This window comes from Carassius gibelio, chromosome B24 (assembly GCF_023724105.1).
Source record: "Carassius gibelio isolate Cgi1373 ecotype wild population from Czech Republic chromosome B24, carGib1.2-hapl.c, whole genome shotgun sequence".
NCBI lineage: Eukaryota > Metazoa > Chordata > Actinopteri > Cypriniformes > Cyprinidae > Carassius > Carassius gibelio.
This window is the reverse complement of record NC_068419.1, coordinates 11,477,999-11,492,752: the sequence shown is the minus strand read 5'-3', so window position 1 is coordinate 11,492,752 and position 14,754 is coordinate 11,477,999. Positions and strand designations below refer to the sequence as shown.

Sequence of the window (14,754 nt, the reverse complement as noted above, 5' to 3'; positions counted from 1 at the left end):
AATCCGTTTAAGGACAGTGTGTTTACCTGAAGTGGGGTTGTACCCAGTTCATGGCCTCCTCGTCCTTGTGCAATCTTTGAGAGGTCATTCACCAGCCTCTCGAAAATATTAGCAGCATTCAGGTCACAATCATAATTAACATAGATATCTACCACACTCTGCGCATCTGTGAGAGTAGAAATAACATAGAATAACTTGTAGAAACACTCTCTTATATATATTTGAAAGTGAGATGGTAAAGGAAAACTTTCATACCAGCACATATTCTAGTGAGGGTTTGAATGACCATCCACTTGTGGTCATACGAGCTTGTGGACGTTTCCAGAATATAAAGAAAAATCTCTTTGAAAAACACCTGAGGAGAGAAAAACTTTAATTGTCAATTTTTTTTTTTTTTTACCTCATTCAAATTCATAACCAACAAAACAATAATGATTTTTCAACAATATATGGGGTTGCCAAGATACACAATACTACACAATAAATCATAACACACTCATCTGGTATGAGACACACACACACACACAAAGAGACAGGCTGAGGCAGAATGACAAGCTTTCATCTTAAACCACAGCTTAAATAAATCCACTCTGTCAGCTAGATGCTCCACAGACTGACGCCATCAGAGCAAGATGCGCAAACACATCGCGATTCGGGGGAAACTGAGTTCAGGCACCTCGATTTGCATCTTGAGATGTGTCTTGAAGTTAGACAGGAGGGTGAGGAAGATGGACAGCGACAGGTCGAACACCTCAGGGACAGACGAGACGCCGTTTTTAGACAGCGCTACGCACAGGTACTGCTTGATGGCGTTGATGAACATCTCGTTGGTTTTGAAGATGGGCCCAGCGTTCTGCAGGATGGACAGGAGAAGCTGCAGCGAGAGGACCTTGGACCGCAGCTCATGGGATCTGGAGGAAGTTGAGGAATCTTAGGTGAATAAAACAATATATTTAATACTCATTCCATATAAAATACCCATGCCAAGGCCAAATTAAACTCAGTAAAGAAGAATCAGTTAACTTTTCCCTTAATGGTGTGAAAACTGACATGGCCAAAGAAGACATACATATATATATATATATATATGTACATAGAATGTATGTATATATATGTATGTAGAAAAAATCTGAAAACTGAAAAATAAAAGCTAAATGTAAAAAAAATCTAATTCAATAATAGCATATACATAATATTAAAATAACACTGGATGATGGTTTTCTGCTGATGCAACAAATGCAACAACTACACACTTTAATTAAAATATCTCATCTAAATTAATTCAATTATTAAGTATTAAATTCAATATTAATATAATAATTCTCAAAACTTTGCAGCAACAGAATCCAAAGGCATTTTACAGAAACAGCTCCCAAACCTGTATTAACTGTAATTTTCTGGACGGTTGTCAGGGCACTTCATGTGCTGTAGACAGTTGCTAAGTGGCTTCTTAAAGATCCTTCAATGAAAGTCCATTTTATTGTCTTCTAATTCAATCATTAAAAAAAAGTAATTAAAAAAATTCAACAAAAAAAAACAACCTCTCCTCAGCAAACTCCATGATCTGAGGCATCATTCATGTCCCTAACCTCCATCTATGATTAGTGCCTTAGTACGCACCACTGATAAATACAGTCCTGCTGTAAATCAAGAGAGGTCAACAGGTCTCAGTCCATTTGACAAAGAGTGATCAATAACACTGAAACAAGCTTCCTGCCTCACTGCCTCTCAAGACACACCAGAATGAATGTCTCTCTTTCTCTTCAAATGACAGGGAAGGAACATCTCTCTTGCCCTCTGACAGCCTTATTCACCTGTTATGAGACAGCAGCTGATAAAACCACAGACAATTCTACTCTGTGCAATGCAGACTGATGCCTTCAACACTCTCGATCCAAAATATCTACAACCACAGATCTCAGATTAGGATATAACCACATCAAACTCAATCGGATTAAGACTGGAGAATATTAGTGTTATTTTTGGCACGACATTTGTCACAACAAATGAACAATTCATATTGTATACAGTCAGATGTTTGTTTGTTTTAGAAAGATGAGCTTACTTCGGATCAGGGGGACCATCTGAAAGGGGCTTCATGGAGAGCTTGCAGAGTGAACGGAATACCAAGAATGCATCCTTCTGGAGAATGTGGGAAAACTTTGCACCTGGTGCTGGACCAGTGGTAGCTACCGATTCCTGTGGGAGAAATGCTCATTTTAGAATCTTACAGTAGACAAATTTAACTGCCAGGAATATGAATCATCATCTATAGCACATAACATGCATCAACCATAAAAAAAACGAACAAGCCATAAAATTGGCGTTAGGGTCCATTAAGCATATACAACTGCCCCCAAAAAATATTTGGACACTTATGACACTTAAATTAATATATGAAAATTTAATAATAGGATTTCTGCAGAGTTTTTAAAATCCAATTTAAGAACTTTACTACCAACACAAATAAAATGAATCCTGTATGTTCATACAGAACAAACCCATTCCATCTTAAAATAAAACATGTATTTCAGATTATTTTATTTTATTAAACTGGCACACACTGACAAATCTTCTGGGCTGATTATAACATGCATGTTAATGAAATGTGTGTAGGTATGAAAATATCCTCCAAAATTTCATCGCTCGTGGCCAGTGCACTCTTAAACAGTTATGAGCAGCAGGCTCTGTCCTGTGTGTGAAATTTTTTATTTTTGTTATCACTTTGGCCATTTGACTTCTAGCAGTATCCAGTGTTTCCTATACATTGAGTTATTTGTGACGGCTTGTCACTATATCAAAACTGACTGCAACAAATAGATTTCCCAAAAGGCTTATACTTTGTTGAATAAAACAAGCACTACACGTCTGCTCCAACAGCACCTCCTGCTGGCAGAGACTTAATTTGCAGTCTGTGGGAAACACTGGTGACTGTCAGTAAATATTATCAAAAAGCATGCTTCAAAACTGTTTTGAGACATGCATTGTTATTCCAAATTGGGCTACTACTACTATTACTATTTTGTACCCTGCAATAATAATTCGCTCAAACTCGCTTTTATAATATGAATGGGAAATAGGGCTGCACGATGTGTCCTTTAAGCATCTATATCGCGATGTACGAATCCATGGAAGTCACATCGCAGGATGTGCGATGTAGGCTGTCGTAGTTGATCTGTTATTCATTAACTGTACGGGCCAGCTACTCCCCGGCCCTTGACGAATGTGATTCGCGGATTAATTGCACAGCTTAACCATCATAGAGTGAAAGTTTTTCATTGACAGGACTGAAAAATACATGCAAGTTTAACAGGGCAGAGAGAGAGAGCACGTGAGAGAGACAGAGAGAGAGAGCGCGCATGAGAGAGAGACAGAGAGAGAGAGAGCGCGCGCTGTCTTCAAACAACACGAGCGCTGTCTTCAAACAACACAAGCGCTGTCTTCAAACAACACGAGCGCTGTCTTCAAACAACACGAGCACTGTCTTGCTCTCTCTCCCTCGCGCATATTAATCAATTGACACGATGTGCTTACCCCATTTTTGTTTGTAAGAAAAATATCGCAATATATATCGCAGAAAAATAAAATATCGCAATGTCATTTTTTCCCAATATCGTGCAGCCCTAATGGAAAACGAAATAAAATCGGCCAAAAAAATTGGCATCATACAGTATATCAGCCATCGGCTCCTTGATCTCTAAATATCGGCATCGGTCGACCTAAAAAAAATGGGTAAATGCAAATTTTAAATATTCGGGACTTATGTTTTATTCAACATATACCTAAGTATTGAAATTGGTTTATGCAATTAAATATCAATACAATATTAATCAGATGTCAATCGATATTGGATTTTGCTGGTATGATAATATTGTGTTTAAAGAAAGACAATAACAAGATTGTGACAATATTATACTGAATGTGTTAAATCAGCGGTTCTCAACTGGTTTGTCCATGGGACCCACATTTTCCGATGGTCATCAAGCCGCATCCTATTTTTTCATAAATTTATGTAAAATCCTTCCCAGCTAACACACGCAGTACCAGTTAAGTGATTTATTGGTACTTTACATTTATTTCACACGTTGCATACTCATAGTTTCTTTTGCGCTTTAGTTAAGTCATAAACAGCTTGCACCGCCGCATTGCACGTGCAATTGAAGAGTGCATGCTACAAGCACAGTATAATGTCTGACAGGACATGATAGTTTGTTTTTCTGAGGTGAGAGACTTTTCTTTTTCGTAACAAGTTAAGTAAATACAGCAGAATAATGAAACTGACATTAAGCCTGACAAAATCTCATCCGATCACAGATATTGAATCAGGACAGTGCGTTTTTCTCAGGCAAGCTTTACGTAAAATGTGTCTAACAGAAGTGTCAACAGTTTTCACGTTACGTCATGTCTTTCAAAATAAAAGTCTCGCATCAGAAAAACATTTTAGAATTACGTTTTTGTTGTTGCTGATGATGTTTCTTTTACTGTACACTCCGCGACCCATTCAGAACGGTCTTGCGACCCACTTTTTCGTTGCGACCCACCAGTTGAGAAACACTGTGTTAAATAATTTTCTTATTCTTTCCTTCTTGTGTTGGGGTGACCTAAAGAGAAGATACAATTGTGTTGAATTAAAGGCCAGATACAGTTTACTGTGTAAGCAAAGAAACAGGAAAAAAGAAAGAAGAAGATTTAAAGTATAACGTAGGGCTTTAAACATTTAAAAAAAAAAAAAAAAAACTGGGACTCTTTATTTCTAAGAGTCCATGCTTTACTACTTCTAGCTGCTCATTCAAAAAGATGAGGGAGAACTGCTTTTTTACAAAACATTTCACAAGAAGCAGTTTGTTATTATAGCAAAACACTTGAGAGAAATGAGGGTATCATGGTTTGTGACATCGCAAACAAGCCCTAAAATTTAATTTTGAAGAATTCAACTGTTAAATCAATGAAGTCAGTTCTGGATAAACAATCCTGTCAAAACAATTACACGTGTAAACAAGGAGCCGTTTTACTTGTTTTCCCCATTCATAGCAGAAGTGGAAGCCGGTACCTGAGTGTCATTGGAGGAGACAGACAGCCTGTCGTCGGGTAGGGACGGAGTGAAGCTCGCAGAGATGGGCGTGCCAGGGATGCTGTTGGCGTGAACATTTTCGTTGTCGCTGCCCAACCCTCCCTCCTCTTCCAGAGAGTTTGGAATGCCCTCAGCTGGCTCAGCCTCGCCCTCACGGCTTTCCTTAACATCTGAACACAGAAAAACAGCCTTCAGGCTAGGTCCTGGTTTAAAGTGTATCACTATCAACATCAAACCACCACTAGAGCAGTCATTTAATAACATAAGATTTGCTTCCTTAAAGGGACAGTTCACCAAAAAACTTCAGAATTATTTCTGAAGGACCATGTCACACTAAAGACTCGGGTAATGGTTGCTGAATCACAGGAATAAATAATATTTTAAAATATATTAAAATAGAAAACTATGGAAGCCTGCTTCCGTCACTGAATAAATAATAAAAAAAGGTAATTGCAACTTTTGGTCTGACAATTCTGACTTCTTTCTCGCAATTCTGACTTCTTTCTCAAAATGTGAATTCTTAGAAATGAATTTTCCTTAGAACCGCATGATTCAAACTAGCAAGTGTGAGATATAAAATCAGAATGCTATAAACTCACAATTGTGAGATAAAAATCTTTTTTTAGTTTACATCTAACAATTCTGACTTTTCTCGCAATTGCGAAGTTCATATTTTGCAGCTCTGACTTTTTCCTTGCAATTCTGACTTTTTCCACTATTCTTATATTCAATATTTATAACTAAAAAAAGACTTGGAAGTTTATATCTCACAATTCTTATTTCGCAAATTGGTGTAATAAAGTTTATATATTGCCATTTTTAATTTATAACTCACATTTGCAAGTAAACTTGCAAAAAACGCAATTACCATACCTATTACATACACATAAATAAAAAAAAAAAATTTTTTTGGGGGGGCTGATGAATATAACTCACCTCCAGCAATTGTGTTCACGACTTCTTGCAAAATGCTCTGTACAATCTCCTGCGCCTTCTCTTCGTAGTTTTCTTCTTCCTCGGTTGCTTCTTTGTCATGCTCTGCCGCACCTAAAAAGACAGAGAACTATGTTAAAGCATCTAATTCTGTCTAGTCAGTCATTCATTGTGTGATAGGAGGATTTTCCCTCCAAGCACGCTCTGTAGTCACATTTAATCCACGTTATCATTTTCCCAATTTAACTTTAATAAGTGTTATTAAGAGGGGACTCCATACTGCCTGTAACTGGGTGATGTTCTGATGGAAAGCGGTGCAATTAAACTTATGTAAGACTCAGAGACACTGACACAGTTTTCCAATAATGTCATCAGAACATTAGAACACATCATTAAAAGATGTCTCATCTGTTCTGATGTCAAGCCTGAATACACGATTGATTAACTAATAATGACTAGGAATCAGAAATGCTTGTGTGTGTCTAGCAGTGTTGGGAGGAGGAGGTTAACCAACTAAAATTAGTGATTTTATTAACTTAAAGGGATATTTCACCCAAAGATGAATATTCTGTCATTGTTAACTCACCCTCATGTAATCTCAAACCAATAAGACTTTTGTTAATCTTCAAAACACAACGTAAGATATTTGTAACAAGGTTTCTGTCTCTCTATTGAAAATCCAAGTAAGCAAAATGTAGAAAATCCAACAAGGTCGCAAAGGCATCATAAACCAAATCCATATAAATCTAGTAGTTTAATTCTCATCTTGTACAAATATGTGATCACTTAATATGATGAACTGATTTAATTTAGGCTTTTATTTACCTATAAACACATAAAACATTACATTAAATCTGTATAAATCATAGTATAAAGTTATTACATCTCTGTATAAAACTTGGATTAAGTCACTCAATTTATATGGATTCATTTGGACCTTTTTGGATCTTCTACATTTTGTTTACCTGGATTCTTCAACGGAGGGACAGAAACCTCTAAGATTTTAATATAAATATCTTAATTTGTGGTTCAAAGATTAACCAATATCTTATTGGGTTAAAAATGACATGAGAGTGAGTAAATAATGACAAAAATGATTTTCATGTTATCTTTAAAATTGTAAAAAAAAAAAAAAAAAAATTAAATTAAATTAAATTAATGCATTTAGCAAACGCTTTTATCCAAAGCGACTTACAGTGCATTCAGGCTATCAATTTTAACATATCATTTAACATATTAATTGCAATGCTCTACCAATTGAGCTACAGGAACACTACAATTAATTTTATAGTATAATTTAATGCCATGTGAGCACCAAAGATGATTTTAATGATCTTATTATTTTATAAAGAATAAATCTTTAAACAGAAAATACAAATCTTTGTGAATACATCCTAAATACACCTTATACTTTACATTTTCAGTCTGGTGAACTGAGGCAATAACGAAAAGCACTCTCCTAGAATATTCCACTGGTGTCTAGAGTCATTTAGAGAAATTAGCATAACCATTTACATAAACATGGAGCCCTAAAGCTAAATTAATCTCTGCATGTTTGCGCGCTTCTCTTTACTTTGCGCAGCAGCAGTAGCCTGGTCTGCCTCGGTTTGCTCATTCTCCGCAGGGCAGAAGTCCGTGCCGTTCTCTGGTTCGGGACTCTCGTACAGTGGGGATCCCTGCTCGACCTTGCTGCCCTGGTTTCCCGGTCCACCGTTGGCCTCCGAGGGCAGGCTTTTGCCGGGGGTGTCAGTGTGCCGCTGTCCAGGAGACTCTGGTTCTTGCTGGCTGACTGGAGAATGCTGCCTGTGCCTTTCTCTCTCCATCTGCTTGGCTTCCTGCAGCTGGAACACACATACACACAAAGTCAATTCATTTTAAACATGTATCAGGGTTAGTTTACACACTCATGTTCCCTCCGGGGCAGCCGGGAGCCCAAAGCCAAGCTGATGTACATCCATTTCTCTGAACGGGAGGCAAATGATTATGTTTAGGAATACAGACGGTTCCCGTTCTTTGAAACAAAAAGCAACACAAGACCAGGATCTTATAGCATCTTACTGTATATGAAGACAATGTCTGTGCTCATAGAGACAGATGGTGGTTAGACTACGTGCACCTAGAATGACATTCCGGTCTATACACATGCTTACATTGGTGTGTTTTTTTAAGCAGGATAAGTGTATGACTCTTAAAGGGGTGGTTTACTCGAAAACAAAAATTCTGTCATCATTTACTCATTCCCATGAAGTTTTCAACCTTTTTGACATGTTTCTTCTGTGGAACAACAGAAAAGATACTGTATACACAAGGAAAGTCAATCCAAAATCGTTTATGATCTGCATGTTTTGTTTCAAGACAACAAATATGTCAAAAATCACACTTGGTTCAAATGGTCTAAATATGACATCACGGGAAAAAAAATAAATAAATTGGGCGTGGCAACTGATAAAAGAAAAATATGGCTGTAAATGAGAAAATATCAAATAAATAAAAAGCTCTGATACAACACCAGCATCTCATACTTAGTAAATCAAAACTAATAAAAGTAAACCAATACCTTGGGAGATACAACTGATTAAGCTAGGTTTGTTAATAGATTTAATAATTCAATATATACAATTTGCAATTAACATAATATCATTTTATATATTTAAAATTATAGTTATAATTTATGAAATAAATAAATTAAATAATAAATAAATTTGGTACAACACCTTAAATGTAAATAACATTAAGTCCTACCAACTCATACAATGAAACTATGGATTCAATCATTCAAAACTATGGATTGAATCATTCAATTTAAATATTTAACATTTACAAATATTTTTAATGAATTATACATTATATTTGTAATCCGTAAGATAAAAACAAAAATAAAACAAATATAAAAAATCCATCTCAACAGAGTAAATTCTCCCAGATACTTTTGTTAAACATACCGACTAGATTTGATTTATAAATTAAATAAATAAAACAATTCTATTTGTAACATATAGGGAAACATTAAACAACCTTATTTAGCAATCAGACTGGTGAATACACTGCCTTTATCTATTACCCATTTAATGTAACGGGTTTATTATTAAAGTATGATGGACAAAGACGTCCATTCTGTAGAGCTTTCGACTGAATTCAGGTGGTCTAATATGGCCTGGTCCGTGTGGTCAAAACCAGTGTTAATTTTGACACGAAATTTTAATTTAGTTTTAGTCTTAGTCTTTTGACTATAATTCTTTTTAGTTTTAGTCAAGTTTTAGTCATCTGATTTGTTTTAATTTTAGTCTTATTTTAGTCGACTAAAATTGCTTGGTATTTTAGTCGACTAAAATAAGACTAAAATCAATAACAGATTTACTAGACAATTTTTTTACAGCTGGTATAGGAAACAAACTTAACCAAAATATATAAAAGACAAATTCAACTTTATTTCAACACAACTGTGTCTTTATTTCGATTCAAAAGCTTTTATGCAGCAACAAACACTGTCATGATAATGTAAACAATAACTAGCTGCCAATTGACCATCAATAAAAGAAAAATAAAGTTAGGTCCAGGACCTTAAAGCTTACAGCTGAGCTGAACAATAAGTGCATACATTTAAAGTAAATATTTAATAAGTTGGGTGGATAAAAAAAGTAATAAGATTTTATAAGGTATTCATTTGTCTAGCAATATTGTATGTTTTAAATACTACAATATTGCTAGATTAGTATGTATAATGATAGGATGTGAACATTCATGTTTCACATGACTAATATAGAAATATTTGTGATATTGTCAACAAGTAGAACATTATAAAATATACTAAACATTAGTATTAATCAAATGTATGTATCATAATATTACGTATTAGTGTTGTGCTCTCATCTAACTTGAAGAAGGGGCTATTTTACAGTACTTTTCAGTTCGAAATATTTAATGCTACAACATCTACACTGCAGTCTTCCAATTTTGCTTAGCTCAATAAACAAAAGAACATCGTTGTGAAATTACATTTGAGAAAATGTCCAGGTGGCTCGTCTGTTAATGTCTTTTCAAATTGGTTGTGTTCTTGCCACGAATGAGCGCTCCGCGTGCTTTACACTTCGTTTTGTTTTGTTCGTCGTCAAACGTGAAGTGAGCTGTGGACATTTTGTCGCTCTTTTAGACATCACCTCTAAAATGCCGACTTCCCGGGAGCTCATTTAAAAACTGAAAACCTTTGCTTCACGTCTCAATAAGTCAGGCTCGGATTGGTTCTCTTCTCTCATGCAGTCTCGCCTGTTCCGTTTTGCCGGTTCTTTTGTTCATTCCTCTGCATCTCTTCCGTCTGCTGATTTGATTTTCGTCACAGTCTATTTTCGTCTCGTCCTTTATTCGTTGACGATAATGTCAATCAATTTAGTCATAGTTTTAGTCTCCATCAGTGCCTTCTTTTTTAGTTTTCGTTTCGTTTTCGTCCGCAAAAATATATTCGTGACGAAAATAATGACGAAAATATTTAGTCAACGAAATTAACACTGGTCAAAACAGACACAAATCTTCATTATTGTACAGCTGATTAGTTATGCATGGTGTGTCTGGCCGCGTCAGAATGTGTCATGCTCTGCCCGGACTTCTAAAACTGCATGACAGTGTGTTTTGCTTGTGCCAAAACTGCAAATGGCATCCTTTTGATTAATGCAGCAACTGTGAAACATCTAAACTGCACCTCACGGTCCTCATCCACATGCAGCTACCTAAACCACAAAGGTACAGACACATGGTGTTTGCTCCTGGTTTCAACATCCATCTCGGATGATCGGAACCCAAATGACAACACTGAATGAGATCGTAAACAAGGTCCATGATGTTTTTTGATCTGATCCCTCAGTGCAAAACGTGTCCTGAACAACAATACCCATCTGGAACATCAAAACTCAGATCCGATGACTGCTTATTATTTCAGAAAATAGTTGTGGAATTCTCCATGGAGCATTAAAATGCATGTATTAAAATGTTTCTTTTAAAATATTTGTAAATAATAATAAACATTGTATTATTTTATGATGAATGACTGTGCATATAAATACAAATAATTACATATTTTATTTTATTCATACGGTGAAAAAAATGGGGGAAACCTTGATTATTTTAAATCGATTTGTATATTTACATTGCATTTACATACAGATTTAACATTCTGAAAATACAACAAATATTTGATCAAATGTTGGTTGCTCTGTTCAGCTTTCTAATATTTTATTTCCAATACATGCTGTTCTCTCGAGCCTTTTCAGGAAGAATTCTTGAAAAAAAATTATGATTTTCGCTATAATATTAAGTGGCACAACAATAATAACAATAAAATTGTTAATATTATTTCATTTTAAAATGTATTAATGCTTTATTTATTTATGTATGTCATTATTTTTGATAAAAATATGAAATTTTTAAATCATACTGATATTGTTAAAGGCTAAACAATATCTTAAATATAATTCCAAGTCGAATAGAGCAACAAATGGAGGCATAAATCAAATGGCGTTACTACCAGGTGTCAACAGCTGTTTTCACTGACAATGTATGTCCAAAGCACCTGAGACAGATGTTACTACCAGGTGTAAACGTGGCCTTACAAATGAGAGAGAGCTGCTGGAATCACACTCTTCCACAACACGTAAACATGGTAAGACAGATGAAAGGAAGTCATTTGTAATGGAGGCGATGACAGCAGGCAGAAAATGAAGGCAATGAAGCCAAGGCAAGCAGACAGGAGCGAGACGTCTGCGAGAGATCGGAGAGAGAGAGACAGAGTGCGCGAGTGATTGATGAAACTGATGCACACAAACCAGAGAAAACTTCAGATCAAGCACATTTCAAGGCAGTCCTGTCACTCTTTACCTGACGATCTCGCTTTCTTGATGCCAAAGACCAACTGATCTTGTGATTTGTAAGCTATGTTTTGAGGGGAAAGGAGGAGGAGAGTCATCAACCAAAAAGAAAGAAGAAATGTTAGATCAAGGTGTCGTTTCTCCATATTACCACAGGAGAAAGGTCAAATGCACTCACTGCTTGGTTCTCCATGCGGGCGAATATCACATTCAGCATCTGTGTGAGGGTGGCTTTGGCCGTGGTCTGGTTGATGAGGTTCTTACTGGCCAGATAGATGTTGTAGCACGTTCTCACGGCCTGGAGAACCGTACCTTCGTGGATCTCTATGTGCTGCGAGGTCACGGCTGTGAGCAAGGCCTGTCGGGACCGGTGTAAAAAAGAAACAAACACAAATGTAACCACAGAGGACATTAAGACACAACTGTAGCCACAAATCCTAGGAAAGTATTCGGACGATATGGAGGAGAGTTGTTATTTATTACTTTAGCTGTGGAAATCTTGGTAAAGTTCAAACAGATTAGGCTCGACAAGCGGCCGCATGAAAGAGGTCAGCATCTCTCAGGAGCCGTGCTTGTCCTGCTACTCCACATTCCACGAGGAGATTTGTAAAACAATAGCTCAGGCAAATGACGCGATGGAAATCGGAGCACTACAGGTTAGAGCAGTTCTACATAAACAACAAGAGAGAGCAACCTACATACTCAAACTGAAAAAAGACTGCTTTATTTTGCTCGTGGTTAATTCTGTCATTTTTGTATATTATTATTCGGTTTGTTTGTTTTTTGGACACTAGGTAGACAACTGGAAACTGTTGAAGACAAAGACTAAAGACTAAAATTAAATCAGCACTGAATTAATAGAACCTATTAAAAATTGCCAATGCATTTAAATAAATTAAAGATAATTAAACAGAATTTCCATTTAGCAGCTGAAAGATATATTTCAACCAGTTTTGCAAAAAAAAAAAAAAAAAAAAAAAAAAAAAAAAAATTATATATATATATATATATATATATATATATATATATATATAGAGAGAGAGAGAGAGAGAGAGAGAGAGAGAGAGAGAGAGAGATTACAGAAAATATTTCATGTTTTTTTTCCTAAAATATTTTGTTTTAAAACGTAGTAGAACAACAACTGATTGTTTAAGTTTGTTTATTTTGATGCATAATTTTAAAGTATAATGTCGCAATAAATTAGAATTTAATAATAATAATTATTATAGCATTTCATAGAATAAATGCTATTCAATTCTAAATGATGATGAGAAAGGGATTTTCAAATTATTAAAACAATGTCAAAACAAAGAAATTTGTCATGCAATTATTATTATTTAAAATCATTATTTAATTAGAGATATATTTCTGGTCTACTTTCTTTTATGTAGTTTAATACTGCAATACTGAAGATCCTGTATAAACATCACCCAAATAACCTACCCTGAGCATTTCTGAATTGAATCAAACCAAAACATGGCATTATTTGCTCTGCATTTTTATGCGCAATCTCATATAAAAATATTTGACCTTTATAATTTGCAATAGGACGCCTTCATCCGTCTGCGGTCCTTGGAAACAGCCACATATAGTCTCTATGATCCTGTCTATGAGCTTTTTTCCAGGGGTGGTGTTGTCTGGAGCGCTGCCCGTTAGGTGACCATATGCTATGAGTTTCTGAAAAATCAGAAACACAGCGCATGAAATGAGACATCCTCATCATAAAAAGCATCCTGACACAAGTGTGTTGTAGGGCACTGACCTGTAAACAGTCTAGAGAGGTGATGACGATGCGCGGACATTTGGACTGACAGGCCAACTCAAACGGCAGGAAGTACTTATCTGCTTCAATGAAGTTGGTCTTGGATTTGATAGGCGGCAAAGTACTGGAACTTGACTTGTTGTCCCCAGCCGGTGGGCTGCAAAACAAAATTATCCTGGATTATTCCTCTTTTTCTAGCCTTCCTTAGATTTTAGATCGCTTGTAAAAGCGGCGTGCATATTTTACTTTCACTTTCAAATTAGCAGCATTTCCCTGTAAAACAACTGTTCGTTTTTAGCTAGTTTTAGTTTTTTCCCTCTTTTTCTGCTTTCACTTTTAAATAGCTTGTAAAAGCCCTGTGCATTACTTTTAAAATTAGTGGCAATTCGGCGTCAACTGCTTTAATGCAATTCAACAAAATACAACGTCAAACTTACTTAGCCTAAAAATCTTAGCCTAAACAATTGTGATTGTTGTGTAAGTTTTCCGATTTTAATTAATTAGACATGCTTATTGATTTACCATTAAAATAGTCTAAAAAGATGGAAACAGAAAAAAACTGATTTTGGAAAAAATGAAATGGATTTCAAAGGGCCTTACATTAAATTACAGTGAAACACTGCATTTTCTTTATTTTTTTTATACACAAAAACCCTTTAGTTCTGCCAGGGGTGGAAAGCCCTTGAATCTTTTTATATATCCACACTGCAGTGGATGTGACCTAGACTGCCAACTCTCGCTTAATATCCAGCCACTGTATCAGCTCGAGATGAGCAACGGATCTGGAGTGGTGCCAGGCCAAGCCAAGACTGCTGTGTGTTAGCAAGGACGAGCTTTACGATTTCCTTCAGCAAGACGACTTGATGAGTGCAGTGGGACATGGGGAAGAGGTTGGGGGAGATAAAAAGAATGAAGTTGAGTGGAGAGAGAGAGAGAGAGAGAGAGAGAGAGAGAGAGAGAGAGAGAGAGAGAGAGAGAGAGAGAGAAAGTGATGATGAATAAAGTGGAGCACTAAATGGACGTGTTGCCAAAAGAGAAAGTGACAGAGAGCAAAGCCGTGGAAGAGAAAGATGCAGTCGCTATTCATATCACACAGTTTATGAGATATGATAGTATTGTGGTGAGGTATATTA

General features: G+C 36.0%; 1 protein-coding gene across 4 annotated transcripts in view; it reads right to left on the bottom strand.

The window, feature by feature from the left end:
* arfgef1 (ADP-ribosylation factor guanine nucleotide-exchange factor 1 (brefeldin A-inhibited)) overlaps positions 1–14,754 on the bottom strand; it is a 73,893-nt gene that overhangs the window by 28,645 nt on the left and 30,494 nt on the right. For 3 of the 4 annotated variants that reach the window (XM_052595953.1, XM_052595954.1, XM_052595956.1), the window contains exons 3-13: positions 13,622–13,778; positions 13,390–13,536; positions 12,038–12,217; positions 11,870–11,923; positions 7,578–7,845; positions 6,008–6,118; positions 5,051–5,241; positions 2,066–2,199; positions 677–911; positions 256–355; positions 27–166 (exon numbers count right to left, since the gene is read on the bottom strand). In XM_052595953.1, the coding sequence (XP_052451913.1) occupies positions 27–166; positions 256–355; positions 677–911; positions 2,066–2,199; positions 5,051–5,241; positions 6,008–6,118; positions 7,578–7,845; positions 11,870–11,923; positions 12,038–12,217; positions 13,390–13,536; positions 13,622–13,778 (1,717 nt within the window). The remainder of the gene's footprint in view (positions 1–26; positions 167–255; positions 356–676; positions 912–2,065; positions 2,200–5,050; positions 5,242–6,007; positions 6,119–7,577; positions 7,846–11,869; positions 11,924–12,037; positions 12,218–13,389; positions 13,537–13,621; positions 13,779–14,754) is intronic. The other variant, XM_052595957.1, reaches the window with a different exon arrangement.